Genomic DNA, 17,653 nt, shown 5'->3' with positions numbered 1-17,653 from the left:
ACATTGCCAGGAATCCTAAACAAACAAATCATATTCATTAATAATACAAGTTTTAATTGCCTTTTTGACCAACCAAAATGACCAACTGACCAACCAAAATAATTTTATTCTCAAACCAGTTACGAAAAAAAAGAGATTTATACGATTTTAAAATATATTTGTTGTTCCATGTAAAGTATCTGTGAGGGGGAAAAGCGCGCAAACGATTTTCATTTAGCCACACCCGTTTTGAGCTAACGTTACGTCCTTTCACCTCAGTGTAAACGGAAGTAAACAGTGACCAAGATCATTTCCACGTTACAGTTATTTGATATTTATACTTTTTGTTGACACGATGGAACTCTAAATATGACTCGTTTAACTGCACAGCATCACATACTTAACCCGTGCAGTCTTTATTTCGCGTTAGAGACAGGACTTGGTTACAGGACTTGATAGGTGTTATCTAGGTAACGCTAGCTGCTAAGGGTTAGCTAACAATGGCTAACTGTATGGTTTTTCACACTCAGATAGCCTCCATCATGGAGGTGCTAGCGAATGCAGCCGTGTCAGAGATCTGTAAACTCGTAGACGACGACTATGCAGTGTTTCGTTTGGAAATAACTCAAAGCCAGAAAGAAAACAGGGCATTACGGAGGAAACTACTGGAAATGAAGGTGGCACGGGAGCGCGCAGAGAGGACAATGCGAGAGCGGGTCCTCGCCAGTTCCAAAAGTGTCAAGATCCTCGACCGATACAGAGGAATGGCAAGAGGTACATTTTGCAGAATAGTCCAGGCGAAATGAAAATGATGTTCACTGTTTCATAAAGCATATAATTTGCAACACTTGTACAAATTGTGGCCCTGAACATTTCAATACTATCCATCTGCAGCCTTGCGGTATAACCTGCGTCTAAAACTAGTCTGTCAACAAAATCAATACTATCGCCATCTACTTGTAGGGATTAAGGATGATTTTCCTTCCCCCTGAATTCGTATTTTATGACAATAGATGTAGAAAACACATTCATTAAAAAAAAACACACGATTAACTCTGGATACAATCGCGTTTGATCACAAACATGTATATTTATGCAATACATTTTCCAAAATGGATGAAAAGAAAACTGCAATGATATGTATGTCCAAAATAAGAGGTTTTGAGGTACTGATAATTACAAAAACATGTTATAGAATAGCGAACACTTTAAAATTAACTCAGTGGAAACGTATCTGAATTCTTGATAAATGGAGGAGGACGTTCAATTATAAATCATGTAGGTAATTAAGAACAGTGGTATGATATGACATAACAATTTTTGCAATTTTATTTATCTTGCAGTGTTAAATTGTGTTCATATGATAAAAAGTTTGAAACCAGTTTCTGCATATGTAAATATTTATATTTAAAGATGATAACAGGTTATAGCTACAAACATGCCAGTCTGGTGGTTTTAAAGGCCCGAGGTAGGGCTGAAATGTTAAACCTATATTAAAAGTGAGGTTTTCCCTTCAGCCCCACTAAAACAGAATCAAACTCATCAGAAAACAGTCACATACTGACAACGTATCAGGCTCCTTAACGCAATGACAAACACCACACTTTTCTATTAAAAAAATCTTACAGTATGAATATGTATAGGTTAACCCTAATGTCCATTTGTTAAAATACACTCGTCTTTTTCATCAAAAAGATATGATACATGACAGAGATGTTAGAATCCCTCTTCTCTTTTCTTCCCTCGCTATATCTGAAACTAATTACAGGCCTCTCTCATCGTTTTAAGTGGGAGAACTTGCACAATTGATGGCTGACTAAATACTTTTTTGCCCCACTGTACATGCCAAATATAGAACATAGTTTTCCATGAAGGTAATAGAAAAGAGCTCATACTCTTTCTTTTATCTGTTCAGACACCAATCCTACCTACAGGTCTGGAAAATTAGCTCTTTTAGTATTTCTCCAGCAGGTTTCCTCCCGGTTTCCTCATGTCAAAGATAATAAAAACAAAAACACTACAGTAAATACTACAGTATACAACAATCCGCAAAAACACTTACGATAGTATATACTACAGTTTTCTTTCACTAAAGTATTTATACAAGACTTAACAGTAAATACTACAGTATTCACTGTTGTGTTTTTCCAGACTTCAGTACACAAAAACACTAGTAGTAGAGTATAATATAGTCTCTTTTTTTTTATTAGGGAAGCGAGAGATACTTCACATTGTTCCAGTTTTCCAGACGGTCAATGACTGCCGAATGGGTCTAAATGATAGTAATCAGAAAATGATAGTGTAGGGGAAAAGTACATCAATAAATAACCTCATAGCCATGTTCACAGATGGTTGCAAAAACACATTCATATGCACATGTAGTGACTGTTCAAATAAAAAGACTAAGTCATCACCTGAAGTAACCTCTTCAATAAGAGACACACATGGAGACTGAGCAGAACATTGTCATTGAAGTTGTGTAGCCACACTCATAATAAGAAGTGGTTGTTTCAAAGACAGAAACATAATGTTTGAATTTAGGCACACGGGCTGTGGTCTCAACAGACAAAACAGACTGAGCCATAGCCAGACATAGGAGCTTCAGGCACTCAGACATCTGGTCTCCAATCCATTTATTTCCTAGCATCTCCGACAAAACATCTTCCCTCATGTTTTCTCTTTCCGCTGTAGATGTACAATAGTCCACTAACTATTTGAAAGAAAATAACACTTGATCGTTGTGCTAGTTCATGGTTAGACTGGCATTGAGGTGACTCGCAGTACACTTCATATGCCTCCTCCTTTCTCTGTTTGTGAAAAAGCACACTTGAACCGTGCATTGTTTTGACAACAGCAAATACTCCATTTGCCTCTGCTGGATCCAGGAACTGGCTGGGCAGGTTTGAAGTTGAGGTGACATCCCCATGGTGAACACCTGAGTGCTTACTTAATACGTGCTTGGATAGCTTTTTCCTGTTTTCTTTCATGTTACATTTGGGGCGTACTACCGTTTGCCTGTTTTTATATGACACATACCCACCGGGAGATTATTTGATGTCCCAGCCTCTTCCCCGTTGTGTGGTGTCCCAGCCTCTCCCCCGTTGTGTGACCAGGTGTGTGGTGTCTCAGCCTCTCCCCCGGTGTGTGGTGTCCCAGCCTCTCCCCCGGTGTGTGGTGTCCCAGCCTCTCCCCCGTTGTGTGACCAGGTGTGTGGTGTCCCAGCCTCTCCCCCGGTGGGTGGTGTCCCAGCCTCTCCCCCGGTGGGTGGTGTCCCAGCCTCTCCCCCGGTGTGTGGTGTCCCAGCCTCTCCCCCGTTGTGTGACCAGGTGTGTGGTGTCCCAGCCTCTCCCCCGGTGTGTGGTGTCCCAGCCTCTCCCCCGTTGTGTGACCAGGTGTGTGGTGTCCCAGCCTCTCCCCCGGTGGGTGGTGTCCCAGCCTCTCCCCCGGTGGGGGATGTCCCAGCCTCTCCCCCGGTGGGTGGTGTCCCAGCCTCTCCCCCGGTGGGTGGTGTCCCAGCCTCTCCCCCGGTGGGTGGTGTCCCAGCCTCTCCCCCGGTGGGTGGTGTCCCAGCCTCTCCCCCGGTGGGTGGTGTCCCAACCTCTCCCCCGGTGGGTGGTGTCCCAGCCTCTCCCCCGGTGGGTGATGTCCCAGCCTCTCCCCCGTTGTGTGACCTGGTGTGTGGTGTCCCAGCCTCTCCCCCGGTGGGTGATGTCCCACCCTCTCCCCCGGTGGGTGATGTCAAAGCCTCTCCCCCGGTGGGTGGTGTCCCAGCCTCTCCCCCGGTGGGTGGTGTCCCAGCCTCTCCCCCGGTGGGTGGTGTCCCAGCCTCTCCCCCGGGGGGTGGTGTCCCAGCCTCTCCCCCGGTAGGTGGTGTCCCAGCCTCTCCCCCGGTGGGTGGTGTCCCAGCCTCTCCCCCGGGGGGTGGTGTCCCAGCCTCTCCCCCGGTAGGTGGTGTCCCAGCCTCTCCCCCGGTGGGTGGTGTCCCAGCCTCTCCCCCGGTGTCCCAGCCTCTCCCCCGGTGTCCCAGCCTCTCCCCCGGGGGGTGGTGTCCCAGCCTCTCCCCCGGTGGGTGATGTCCCAGCCTCTCCCCCGGTAGGTGATGTCCCAGCCTCTCCCCCGGTGGGTGGTGTCCCAGCCTCTCCCTCGTTGTGTGACCTGGTGTGTGGTGTCTCAGCCTCTCCCCCTGTGGGTGGGGTCCCAGCCTCTCCCCCGTTGTGTGACCTGGTGTGTGGTGTCTCAGCCTCTCCCCCGGTGGGTGGTGTCCCAGCCTCTCCCCCATTGTGTGACCTGGTGTGTGGTGTCTCAGCCTCTCCCCCGGTGGGTGGTGTCCCAGCCTCTCCCCCGTTGTGTGACCTGGTGTGTGGTGTCTCAGCCTCTCCCCCGGTGGGTGGTGTACCAGCCTCTCCCCCGGTGGGTGGTGTCCCAGCCTCTCCCCCGGTGGGTGGTGTCCCAGCCTCTCCCCCGGTGGGTGGTGTCCCAGCCTCTCCCCCGGTGGGTGGTGTCCCAGCCTCTCCCCCGGTGGGTGGTGTCCCAGCCTCTCCCCCGGTGGGTGGTGTCCCAGCCTCTCCCCCGGTGGGTGATGTCCCAGCCTCTCCCCCGGTGGGTGATGTCCCAGCCTCTCCCCCGTTGTGTGACCTGGTGTGTGGTGTCCCAGCCTCTCCCCCGGTGGGTGATGTCCCACCCTCTCCCCCGGTGGGTGATGTCAAAGCCTCTCCCCCGGTGGGTGGTGTCCCAGCCTCTCCCCCGGTGGGTGGTGTCCCAGCCTCTCCCCCGGGGGGTGGTGTCCTAGCCTCTCCCCCGGTAGGTGGTGTCCCAGCCTCTCCCCCGGTGGGTGGTGTCCCAGCCTCTCCCCCGGGGGGGTGGTGTCCCAGCCTCTCCCCCGGGGGGGTGGTGTCCCAGCCTCTCCCCCGGGGGGGGTGGTGTCCCAGCCTCTCCCCCGGTAGGTGGTGTCCCAGCCTCTCCCCCGGTGTCCCAGCCTCTCCCCCGGTGTCCCAGCCTCTCCCCCAGTGTCCCAGCCTCTCCCCCGGTGGGTGGTGTCCCAGCCTCTCCCCCGGTGGGTGATGTCCCAGCCTCTCCCCCGGTAGGTGATGTCCCAGCCTCTCCCCCGGTGGGTGGTGTCCCAGCCTCTCCCCCGTTGTGTGACCTGGTGTGTGGTGTCTCAGCCTCTCCCCCGGTGGGTGGTGTCCCAGCCTCTCCCCCGTTGTGTGACCTGGTGTGTGGTGTCTCAGCCTCTCCCCCGGTGGGTGGTGTCCCAGCCTCTCCCCCGTTGTGTGACCTGGTGTGTGGTGTCTCAGCCTCTCCCCCGGTGGGTGGTGTCCCAGCCTCTCCCCCGTTGTGTGACCTGGTGTGTGGTGTCTCAGCCTCTCCCCCTGTGGGTGGTGTCCCAGACTCTCCCCCGGTGGGGAGATGGAGGAACTGATTCTTATTCAAAAACAAAGTCGCAAAAACAATGGAAGTGAGCCTGCACCCTGAAACCAAGGTTGCACCTGTCGATGCAACATCCTGTGGGAACAAATACAAAATGCAGAATACATTAACTCCAGATCAAAATGAATGAACACTAGTGACAAATATTATTGACCAACTGTTATATTGAATTGCTCTACCGAGGTGAGCATTTAAATGCAGGTTTAGTTTGCTTCAGTCGGTGGCCATAGGGATTGTAGAGGCCCACAGAGGACAGTGATACAGCTTGCAGCACTGTGTGCATTTCTGCCCCGGGGGTGGCTGCGTCCCTTCCTGCACACTGTGATTTGACAACAAAAAAACTAGAGTTATCGAGGACATTGCTAGCTAGAACAACAACAATATGAATGAGGATGTACTTTCTGAGGACTAAGGATACATTGGAGGTTGGAACGAAAATATACTCCAGAACTTTCTAAGTGCCCTAGTGGTAAATTGAACGTCACCAAGTCAGCCTTCTTCCATCTGAAAAACATCTTACGACTCAGACCCTCTCTCACTGAGCCCACTGCTGAAACCCTCATTCACACGTTTGTTTTATCACGCCTGGACTACTGCAGCGCCATTCACTACGGACTCCCCACCAAAACACTGGACAGACTTCAACATGTAAAAAAAAAGAAAATGAGGCTGCGCGAGTCCTCACACACACCAGCCCTTGAGACCCCATCACCCCACCCTCATCGAACTCCACTGGCTCCCAGTTCAATACAGGATCATCTTCAAATTGCTCATGCTCACCCACAAAGCACTCAATGGACTGGCGCCCACATACCTTACTGACCTCCTGCACCCCTTCACTCCCACCTGTTCACTGCGCTCCTCTGACACCGGCCTCCTCCACCTCCCTCGCACCAGGCTCCGCTCCATGGGAGACCTGGCTTTTAGCACTGCAGGTCCCCAACTCTGGATCTCCCTCTCCATGTCAACCTCACGATCCATACACATATTCAGGTCCACACGAACACACTTCTTCACACAGGCTTACCTGGATTCTCTGTAGTCTTGAGCTTTTATCTGTCCGTCAAGTTCACGTCCCAGGTTAGTCTGTCGTCATGTTTAGTGTTCTCCCTGGTTAGTCTGTCGTCATGTTTAGTGTTCTCCCTGGTTAGTCTGTCGTCATGTTTAGTGTTCTCCCTGGTTAGTCTGTCGTCATGTTTAGTGTTCTCCCTGGTTAGTCTGTCATCATGTTTAGTGTTCTCCCTGGTTAGTCTGTCGTCATGTTTAGTGTTCTCCCTGGTTATTCTGTTATCATGTTTAGTGTTCTCCCTGGTTAGTCTGTCGTCATGTTTAGTGTTCTCCCTGGTTAGTCTGTCATCATGTTTAGTGTTCTCCCTGGTTTGTCTGTCGTCATGTTTAGTGTTCTCCCTGGTTAGTCTGTCGTCATGTTTAGTGTGCTTTTATATACTTAATTTAATATAGGATTTTATTGTTTTTTTTATCCTGTTGACTTTGGGTGTCGTGATAATAATAATAATACTTTTTTTAAAATTATCATTATCATTGTGGGAGGATTTGCTGATTTTCTGTTTCTCTCTAACTGAACATCTCAAAATGAGCTTGATTTGATGTTATCTTGACTGGGAGTGTGATCATAAAGTGCTCCAAAATGGAAATGTTCTCTTCTGAAATATAATTTGAGGAATGGTAGTTGACCCATAAAGTGCCCATGAAATCACCAGGTTCCTGGGTCCAGACCAATCAAAGGCCTTTGTGTCCCATGAATTTACACAAAGTTACAGGGTTTACACAGTCCACCATTATATAATAATCGGAAATCTTTATGATCCAAAAATGCCGATTAACAATTGTTATGAAAACTTGAAATCGGCCCTAATTAATCGACCATTCCGATTTAATCGGTAGACCTCAAGTGCATGGCGTCATTGTCATCCTTGACCATCAAAACATAGGTGTAGACATCACCTTTTCTGTGTTAATGTTTGATTCAGAAGATAACGCAAAATAGATTATTCGGTTATGGCGGAATGGAAAATGGCCACCAAGAGGCATTTTTGTTATGCCTCCATATCAGAAAATGTAAAGGGAGCCAAATTGTACAAGTGTGCCAAGTTTTATGCTTTTATGAAAAAGTTAAGTTGTCACCTAAAACTTGGCGCATATTCCCTGGACTAGAAGGCAGAGGCTGCGGGGCCTGTTGCCCTGTTCTCCTCTGCGTGTGATTTTTGATGTGTTAACCACATATATGGTTAACCAGAATTGGGTCTTGGTCAATTTTTGGATAGTAATGCAATAATTCACCCGATTACTTAGCAATCTTGCACAAAGACCCTATATCATATTCAAACCAGATTCGTTATTTAACGCAATTCCTATTATTTACTCATAGAAAACAATGTGACGCATGGAACATAATAAATGAATCAATAAATAGTATATCAAGAAGTTATGAGAAGTGTTACCTTACATCCTTGTCAATTGTAGACAGTGTCTATATTGTACAAAATACCATTCAGCATTGACAGTGGCTAACCTAACCACCTCTTTTCCCTCAATCACTCTCTCAGGTGAAGGACATCCCACTGGAGGCCATAGCAGCTTTATGAAGCCAGCGGAACACACTACATGGAGAGATGACCAACCAATCACTGTTGATGAGGGGAGTGGAACCTCAAACCAGCACGTTATTGTGATAGAGGTTTGTGTAATAGTGCTGCATAAAGAAATAAACGTTTTACTTTGTAAATCAAATGTGGCCAGTTTACTTCAGAAAGGCTTCCCTCAGCTATTCACTTGCTTACATGAACATCCTTATTTATCTGCCATAGGGGAGCTTGTGAGGCTTCCCTACGACATTGTTATCCAATTCAACTAGTTACCGGCAACAACCTCCTCTCTTCTTGTGTCAGGCTGCAGATGCAGAGGCTATAGGTTCTGGGGTCAAGCAGGAGAGGTCTGTAGGAGAGGAGGACCCACGTCACTGCAGAGACATCCAAACTGGAGCGCCCCCTGAAGCCACGGAGGACCTCGCTGCCGCTGTGCCCCATCCCAGGACCCAACGAAGCATCACGGAGGTCAGTGGAACGCCGAACGACGTCCTCAAGTCAGAGACCGACACAGAGACTTTAACTGTAACACACAGGCTCTTACATACAAGATCTGACCACAGATCAGACCCAGAGAGACTGGTGCTGGGGAATCTGGGCTGTCCTCCTGCTCCTGGCTCAGAGTATTTACCTGTATTTCACCAGAGCCAGAGGACGGTTAATTCCCATGGAGATGGTGATACGTTAAACACCGGAGGTGATGATCCGTCTTGTTCTTACGTTACAAAGATGGACCCTGGCAACATATCCTTGGGTTTAGAGAGACAGACTGATCTGTCTAGAGGGGACTGGAACCGGTACAGTAGTAGTGTATACTCTGAAGGGTGCCTAGATAAGAAAGGGGAGTGTCTAGTTGTAGATGAGGTGACTGTGAAAGTGGAGGACGACACTCCTCTGACATGGAATGCTGACAAGACTCACTTAGGAGAAGGACACTCGCAAGGCAACACCAGAGACTTCTTAGACTACAGTGAAAGCTTAGCGACAAATCTAAATGTTGTGACCCACTCCCCTTTACACTCTTTCAGGGATCGCGACCCAGTGTCCACGTCGATGGCTCCTTCAGATTTACAAGGCTGTGTCCTTTTCGATCCGGTATTGAACTCAAACGACAGGGCTAGAGCCCAGGCTCAGGGAGGGGGAGCCACATCAGGCAATAGTAAAGAAAAATCGTTCCTCTGCATGTTCTGTAACAAAGGCTTCAGCTGCCCCCAGAACGTGGCGATCCACCAGAGGGTCCACACAGGGGAGAAACCCTACAGCTGTACCCAGTGTCACATGCGCTTTGCCCAGGCTGGAACCCTGAAGAGGCACCAGAGGGTCCACACAGGGGTGAAACCCTTCAGCTGTACCCAGTGTCATATGCGCTTCGCCCAGGCTGGTGACCTGAAGAGGCACGAGAGGGTCCACACAGGAGAAAAGCCATTCGCCTGTAATCACTGCGGAAAGAGGTTCTCTGAGAGGAGATATCTCAGGATACACCTGCAAAAAAACAATTTCCACTCTTTAACATAGAAAGTAACCATTCCACTTGATAGCTTCTGATGTTTAGATCCTACATTAAAGGAACACTCAGAGAGGTGACGTAGATGCAAAAAGTAAACCGCAGCGGTGGGTCAATTTCTACAACAACTACGAGCGTTGAAGTGCAAGGCCCAGACATTGTTGGATATACAGTAATGTCAGAAATAATTCACACTCCTTGATTGTTTTCCACATTTTGTTGTGTTACAGTCTGATTTTTTGTTATTACTGAAATTGACATTTTGTGTGTCACTGGCCTACATACAATACCCCATAATGTCAAAGTGGAATTATGTTTTTAGACATTTTTACAAATGAATAAAAAATTCAAAGCTGAAAGATCAAATCACATTTTATTGGTCACATACACATGGTTAGCAGATGTAAATGCGAGTGTAGCGAAATGCTTGTGCTCCTAGTTCCGAAGATGAGCGATGACTGAGCGGCAGAGGCAAGATGTAATAGATGGTATAAAATACAGTATATACATATGAGATGAGTAATGTAAGATATGTAAACATTATTAAAGTGGCAAGTGATCAATTTATTAAAGTGCCCAATGACTTTCAGTCTGTATGTAGGCAGCAGCCTCTCTGTGTTAGTGATGACTGTTTAACAGTCTGATGGCCTTGAGATATAAGCTGTTTTTCAGTCTCTCGGTTCCAGCTTTGATGCACCTGTACTGACCTGACCTTCTGGATGGTAGCGAGTTGAACAGGCAGTGGCTTGGGTGGTTTTTGTCCTTGATGATCTTTTTGGCCTTCCTGTGACATCGGGTGCTGTAGGTGTCCTGGAGGGCAGGTAGTTTGCCCCCGGTGATGCGTTGTGCAGACCGCTCCACCCTCTAGAGAGCTTTGCGGTTCTGGGCGGTGCAGTTGCTGTACCAGGCGGTAATACAGCCCGACAGGATGCTCTCAATTAAAAAGTTTGTGAGGGTTTTTAGGTGACAAGCCAAATTTCTTCAGCCTCCTGAGGTTGAAGATGCGCTGTTGCGCCTCCACCACACTGTCTGTGTAGTTGGACCATTTCAGTTTGTCTGTGATGTGTACGCCAAGGAGCTTAAAACTTTCCACCCTCTCCACTACTGTCCCGTCGATGTGAATAGGGGTGGGCTCCCTCTGCTGTTTCCTGAAGTCCATGATCATCTTTGTGTTGTTTATGTTGAGAGAGAGGTTGTTTTCCTGACACCACACTCCTGGCCCTCACCTTCTCCCTGCAGGCTGTCTCATCATTGTTGGTAATCAAGCCCACTAATGTTGTGTCGTCTGCAAACTTGATGATTGAGTTGGAGGTGTCCATGGCCACACAGTCGTGGGTGAACAGGGAGTACAGGAGGGGGCTGAGAACACAACCTTGTGGGGCCCCAGTGTTGAGGATCAGCGAAGTGAAGATGTTGTTTCCTACCTTCACCACATGGGGGAACCTGTCAGAAAGTGCAGGACCCAGTTGCTCAGTGTGGGGTTGAAACCCAGGGCCTCAAGTGTAATGATGAGCTTGGAGGGTACTATAGTGTTGAATGCTGAGCTGTAGTTACTGAACAGGATTCTTACATAGGTATTCCTCTTGTCCAGATGGGATAGGGCAGTGTGCAGTGTGATGCCGATTGCATCGTCTGGGGATTTATTCGGTCAGTATGCAAATTGAAGTGGGGTGGCAGGTAAGGTGGAGGTGATATGATCCTTGACTAGTCTCTCAAAGCACTCCATGATGACAGCAGTGAGTGCTATAGGGAGATAGTCATTTAGTTCAGTTATCTTTGCCTTCTTGGGTACAGGAACCATGGTGGCCATCTAGAAGCATGTGGGGACAGCAGACTGGGATATGGAGAAATTGAATATGTCCGTAAACATGCCAGCCAGCTGGTCTGCACATGAGTCAATAAGTATTCAACCCCTTTGTTATTGCGAGCCTAAACAAGTTCAGGAGTAAGCATTTGCTAAAATGTCACATAATAAGTTGCATGGACTCTGTCTGCCATAATAGTGTTTAACATGATTTCTGAATGACTGCCTCGTTTCTGTACACCACACATGCAATTATCTGTAAGGTCCCTCAGTCGAGCAGTGAATTTCTAACACAGATTCAACCACAAAGACCAGGGAGGTTTTCCAATGTCGCACAAAGAAGAGCACCTATTGGTAGATGGGTTAAAAATATAAAAATACTGTACATTGAACATATCCCTTTGAGCACGGTGAAGTTATTAATTGCACTTTGGATGGTGTATCAATACACCCAGTCACTACAAAGATGCAGGTGTCCTTCCTAACTCAGTTGCCAGAGAGAATGAAACTGCTCAGGGATTTCACCATGAGGCCAATGGTGACTTTAAACTAGAGGTCGACCGATTATGATTTTTCCTCGCCGATACCGATTATTGGAGGATCCCAAAAAAAAACGATACCGATTATTCAGACGATTTTTTCAAATTTATTTGTAATAATGACAATTACAACAATACTGAATCAACACTTATTTTAACTTAATATAATACATCAATAAAATCAATTTAGCCTCAAATAAATAATGAAACATGTTTAAATAATGCAAAAACAAAGTGTTGGAGAAGAAAGTAGAAGTGCAATATGTGCCATGTAAGAAAGCTAACGTTTCAGTTCCTTGCTCAGAACATAAGAACATATGAAAGCTGGTGGTTCCTTTTAACATGAGTCTTCAATATTCCCAGGTAAGACGTTTTAGGTTGTAGTTATTATAGGAATTATAGGACTATTTCTCTCTACGATTTGTATTTCATATATCTTTGACCATTGGATGTTCTTATAGGCACTTTAGTATTGCCAGTGTAACAGTATAGCTTCCAACCCTCTCCTCGCCGCTACCTGGGCTCGAACCAGGAACACATCGACAACAGCCACCCTCGAAGCAGCGTTACCCATGCAGAGCAAGGGGAACAACCACTCCAATTCTCAGAGCGAGTGACGTTTGAAACGCTATTAGCGCGCACACCGCTAACTAGCTAGCCATTTCACATCGGTTACACCAGCCTACGCTTGAAGTCATAAACAGCGCAATGTTTGAAACATTGCGAAGAGCTGCTGGCAAACACAGTAAAGTGCTGTTTGAATGAATGCTTACGAGCCTGCTGGTGCCTACCATCGCTCAGTCAGACTGCTCTATCAAATCATAGACTTAATTATAATATAATAACACACAGAAATACGAGCCTTAGGTCATTATTAATATGGTCGAATCCGGAAACTATCATTTCGAAAACTAAACGTTATTCTTTCAGTGAAATACGGAACCGTTCCTTATTTTATCTAACGGATAGCATCCCTAAGTCTAAATATTTCTGTTACATTGCACGACCTTCAATATTATGTCATAATTACGTAAAATTCTGGCAAATTAGTTCGCAATGAGCCAGGGCGGCCAGAACTGATGCATATACCCTGACTGCGTGCAATGAACGCAAGAGAAGTGACACAATTTCACCTGGTTAATATTGCCTGCTAACCTTTCTTTTAGCTAAATATGCAGGTTTAAAAATATATACTTCTGTGTATTGATTTTAAGAAAGGCATTGATGTTTATGGTTAGGTACACGTTGGAGCAACGACAGTCCTTTTTCGCGAATGCGCACCGCATCGATTATATGCAACGCAGAACACGCTAGATAAACTAGTAATATAATCAACCATGTGTGATAACTAGTGATTATGAATGATTGATTGTTTTTTATAAGATAAGTTTAATGCTAGCTAGCAACTTACCTTGGCTTCTTACTGCATTCGCATAACAGGCAGGCTCCTCGTGAGGCAGGTGGTTAGAGCGTTGGACTAGTTAACCGTAAGGTTGCAAGATTGAATCCCTGAGCTGACAAGGTAAAAAACTGTCGTTTGGCCCCTGAACAAGGCAGTTAACCCACCATTCCTAGGCCGTCATTGAAAATAAGAATGTGTTCTTAACTGACTTGCCTCGTAAAATAAAGTTGTAAAAAAAATAATTTAAGAAAGGCAAAATCGGCATCCAAAAATACAGATTTCCGATTGTTATGAAAACTTGAAATCGGCCCTAATTAATCACCCATTCCGATTAATCGGTCGACCTACTTTAAACAGTTAGAGTTGAATGGATGTGATAGGATAAAACTGAGGAAACTGAGTGAAAAGAAGGAAGTCTGTACAGAATAAAATATTCCAAAACATGCATCCTGTTTGCAAATGGCACAACTAGTACAACTGAAAAAAATGTGGCAAAGAAATTGTCTTGAATATGTTTGGGGCAAACACATCACTGAGTACCACTCTTCATATTTTCAAGCATGGTGGTGGCTGCGTAATGTCATGGGTATGCTTGTCGTCGGCAAGGACTAGTGAGTTTTTTTTAGGATAAAATTAAAAGGAATAGAGCTAAGCACAGGCAAAATCCTAGAAGAAAATCTGGTTGTTTGTTTTCCAACAAACACTGGGAGAAGAATTCACCTTTCAGCAGGACAATAACCTTAAACACAATGCCAAATATACACTGGTTGCTAACCAAGACGACATTGAATGTTCCTGAGTGGCCTAGTTACAGTTTTGACTTAAATCGTCTTGAAAATCTATGGTAAGACTTGAAAATGGCTTTCTAGCAATGATCAACAACCAACTTGACAGAGCTTGAACAATTGTTTAAAAGAAAAATGTGCAAATATTGTACAATCCAGGTGTGCAAAGCTTTTCGAGATTTACCCAGAAAGACTCACAGCTGTAATCGATGCAACAGGTGATTCTAACATGTATTGTCCCAGAAGTGTGAATGCTTATGTAAAGGAGAAAGTTTCAATGCATTTGCTAAATTTTCTAAAACATGTTTTCACTTTGTCATTGTGGGGTATTGTGTGTAGATGAGTGAGGGGAAAAATCGATTTAATCAATTTTGAATTCAGGCTGTAACACAACAAAATGTGGAATAAGTCAAGGGCCATGAATACTTTCTGAAGGCACTGTATAAGGCATATACAGTATAAGCCTATAAAGTATGTTACATAGTGTTTGTACTGTGTAGGCAAGTGTTTACCAACTCCAGTCCTCAAATCTCCCAACAGTACACATTTTTGTTGTAGCCACAGACAAGCACACCTCATTCAACTCAGAGGGCTTGATGATTAGTTGACCAGTTGAATCAGGTGTTCTTGTTCAGTGGTACAATAAAAATGTGTACTGTTGGTGGTACTTGAGAACTGGAGTTGGGAAACACTGGTGTAGGCTATATGATGTTCACACATGCCTAGTACATTACTTCCATTCAACTGCAGAATACAATTCCCTGGGCACTTTTAATGAGAAAATGAGTACACTTTACCAAGTTAACAGACAGATTACCTGTTGTCCGGGCCTCTGGCAATCTCTATAGGGGTGCCACAGGGTTCAATTTTCGGGCCGACTCTCTTCTCTGTTTACATAAATGATGTCGCTCCTGCTGCTGGTGATTCTCTGATCCACCTCTATGCAGACGACACCATTCTGTATACCTCTGGCCCTTCTTTGAACAATTTGTTAACTAACCTCCAGACGAGCTTCAATGCCATACAACTCTCCTTCCAAGGCCTCCAACTGCTCTTAAATGCAAGTAAAACTGCAGTGGGGAAAAAAAGTATTTAGTCAGCCACCAATTGTGCAAGTTCTCCCACTTAAAAAGATGAGATAGGCCTGTAATTTTCATTATAGGTACACTTCAACTATGACAGACAAAATGAGGGAAAAAAAGGAAAAAAAACACATTGTAGGATTTTTTATGAATTTATTTGCAAATTATGGTGGAAAATAAGTATTTGGTCACCTACAAACAAGCAAGATTTCTGGCTCTCACAGACCTGTAACTTCTTCTTTAAGAGGCTCCTCTGTCCTGCACTCGTTACCTGTATTAATGGCACCTGTTTGAACTTGTTATCAGTATAAAAGACACCTGTCCACAACCTCAAACAGTCACACTCCAAACTCCACTATGGCCAATACCAAAGAGCTGTCAAAGGACACCAGAAACAAAATTGTAGACCTGCACCAGGCTGGGAAGACTGAATCTGCAATAGGTAAGCAGCTTGGTTTGAAGAAATCAACTGTGGGAGCAATTATTAGGAAATGGAAGACATACAAGACCACTGATAATCTCCCTCGATCTGGGGCTCCACGCAAGATCTCAGCCCGTGGGGTCAAAATGATCACAAGAACGGTGAGCAAAAATCCCAGAACCACACGGGGGGACCTAGTGAATGACCTGCAGAGAGCTGGGACCAAAGTAACAAAGCCTACCATCAGTAACACACTACGCCGCCAGGGACTCAAATCCTGCAGTGCCAGACGTGTCCCCTTGCTTAAGCCAGGCCCGTCTGAAGTTTGCTAGAGAGCATTTGGATGATCCAGAAGAAGATTGGGAGAATGTCATATGGTCAGATGAAACCAAAATATAACTTTTTGGTAAAAACTAAACTCGTCGTGTTTGGAGGACAAAGAATGCTGCGTTGCATCCAAAGAACACCATACCTACTGTGAAGCATGGGGGTGGAAACATCATGCTTTGGGGCTGTTTTTCTGCAAAGGGACCAGGACGACTGATCCGTGTAAAGGAAAGAATGAATGGGGCCATGTATCGTGAGATTTAGAGTGGAAAGCTCCTTCCATCAGCAAGGGCATTGAAGATGAAACGTGGCTGGGTCTTTCAGCATGACAATGATTCCAAACACAATGCCCCGGCAACGAAGAAGTGGCTTCGTAAGAAGCATTTCAAGTTCCTGGAGTGGCCTAGCCAGTCTCCAGGTCTCAATCCCATAGAAAATCTTTGGAGGGAGTTGAAAGTCTGTGTTGCCCAGCAACAGCCCCAAAACATCACTGCTCTAGAGGAGATCTGCATGGAGGAATGGGCCAAAATACCAGCAACAGTGTGTGAAAACCTTGTGAAGACTTACAGAAAATATTTGACCTCTGTCATTGCCAACAAAGGGTATATAACAAAGTATTGAGAATAACTTTTGTTATTGACCAAATAGTTATTTTCCACCATCATTTGCAAATAAATTCTTTAAAAATCCTACAATGTGATTTTCTGGATTTTTTTTCTCATTTTGTCTGTCATAGTTGAAGTTTACCTATGATGAAAATTACAGGCCTCTCTCATCTTTTTAAGTGGGAGAACTTGAACAATTGGTGGCTGACTAAATACTTTTTTGCCCCACTGTAAATGCATGCTCTTCAACCGATCACTGCCCGCACCTGCCCGCCCGTCCAGCATCACTACTCTGGACGGCTCCGACTTAGAATATGTGGACAACTACAAATACCAAGGTGTCTGGTTAGACTGTAAACTCTCCTTCCAGGCTAAAATTAAACATCTCCAATCCAAAATTAAATCTAGAATCGGCTTCCTATTTCGCAACAAAGCATCCTTCACTCATGCTGTCAAACATACCTTTGAAAAACTGACCATCCTACCGATCCTCGACTTCGGCTGTGTCATTTATAAAATAGCCTCCAACACTCTACTCAACAAATTGGATGCAGTCTATCACAGTGCCATCCGTTTTGTCACCAAAGCTCCATATAATACCCACCACTGCGACCTGTATGCTCTCGTTGGCTGGCCCTCGCGTCATACTCGTTGCCAAATCCACTGGCTCCAGGTCATCAACAAGCCTCTGCTAGGTAATGCCCCGCCTTATCTCGGCTCACTGGTCACCATAGCAGCCCCCACTTGTAGCAAGCGCACCAGCAGGTATATCTCACTGGTCACCCCAAAGCCAATTCCTCCTTTGGCCGCCTTACCTTCCAGTTCTCTGCTGCCAATGACTGGAACAAACTGCAAAAATCACTGAAGCTGGAGACTCATATCTCCCTCACTAGCTTTAAGCACCAGCTATCAGAGCAGCTCACAGATCACTGCACCTGTACATAGCTCATCTGTAAACAGCCCATCCAACTACCTCATCCCCACACTGTATTCATTTATCTTACTCCTTTGCACCCCAGTATCTCTACTTGCACATTCATCTTCTGCACATCTACCATTCCAGTGTTTAATTGCTATATTTTAATTACTTCGCCACAATGGCCTATTTATTGCCTTAACTCCCTTATCTTACCTAATTTGCACTCACTGTATATAGACTTTCTGTTTTATTT

At 45.7% G+C, this 17,653-nt stretch overlaps 1 protein-coding gene across 1 annotated transcript in view; it reads left to right on the top strand.

Moving 5' to 3' along the window:
- The first annotated feature begins 239 nt into the window (after positions 1–239).
- The window catches only part of LOC139374754 (uncharacterized), a 31,130-nt gene continuing 13,716 nt past the window's right edge, over positions 240–17,653 (top strand). The window contains exons 1-3 of the mRNA XM_071115882.1: positions 240–753; positions 7,974–8,104; positions 8,316–8,480. Coding sequence (XP_070971983.1) covers positions 480–753; positions 7,974–8,104; positions 8,316–8,480 — 570 coding nt within the window. The 5' untranslated portion in view covers positions 240–479. The remainder of the gene's footprint in view (positions 754–7,973; positions 8,105–8,315; positions 8,481–17,653) is intronic.

The sequence above is a fragment of the Oncorhynchus clarkii genome, chromosome 19, assembly GCF_045791955.1.
Source record: "Oncorhynchus clarkii lewisi isolate Uvic-CL-2024 chromosome 19, UVic_Ocla_1.0, whole genome shotgun sequence".
Classification (NCBI taxonomy): Eukaryota; Metazoa; Chordata; class Actinopteri; order Salmoniformes; family Salmonidae; genus Oncorhynchus; species Oncorhynchus clarkii.
This window is presented reverse-complemented; position numbering and strand designations above follow the sequence as displayed.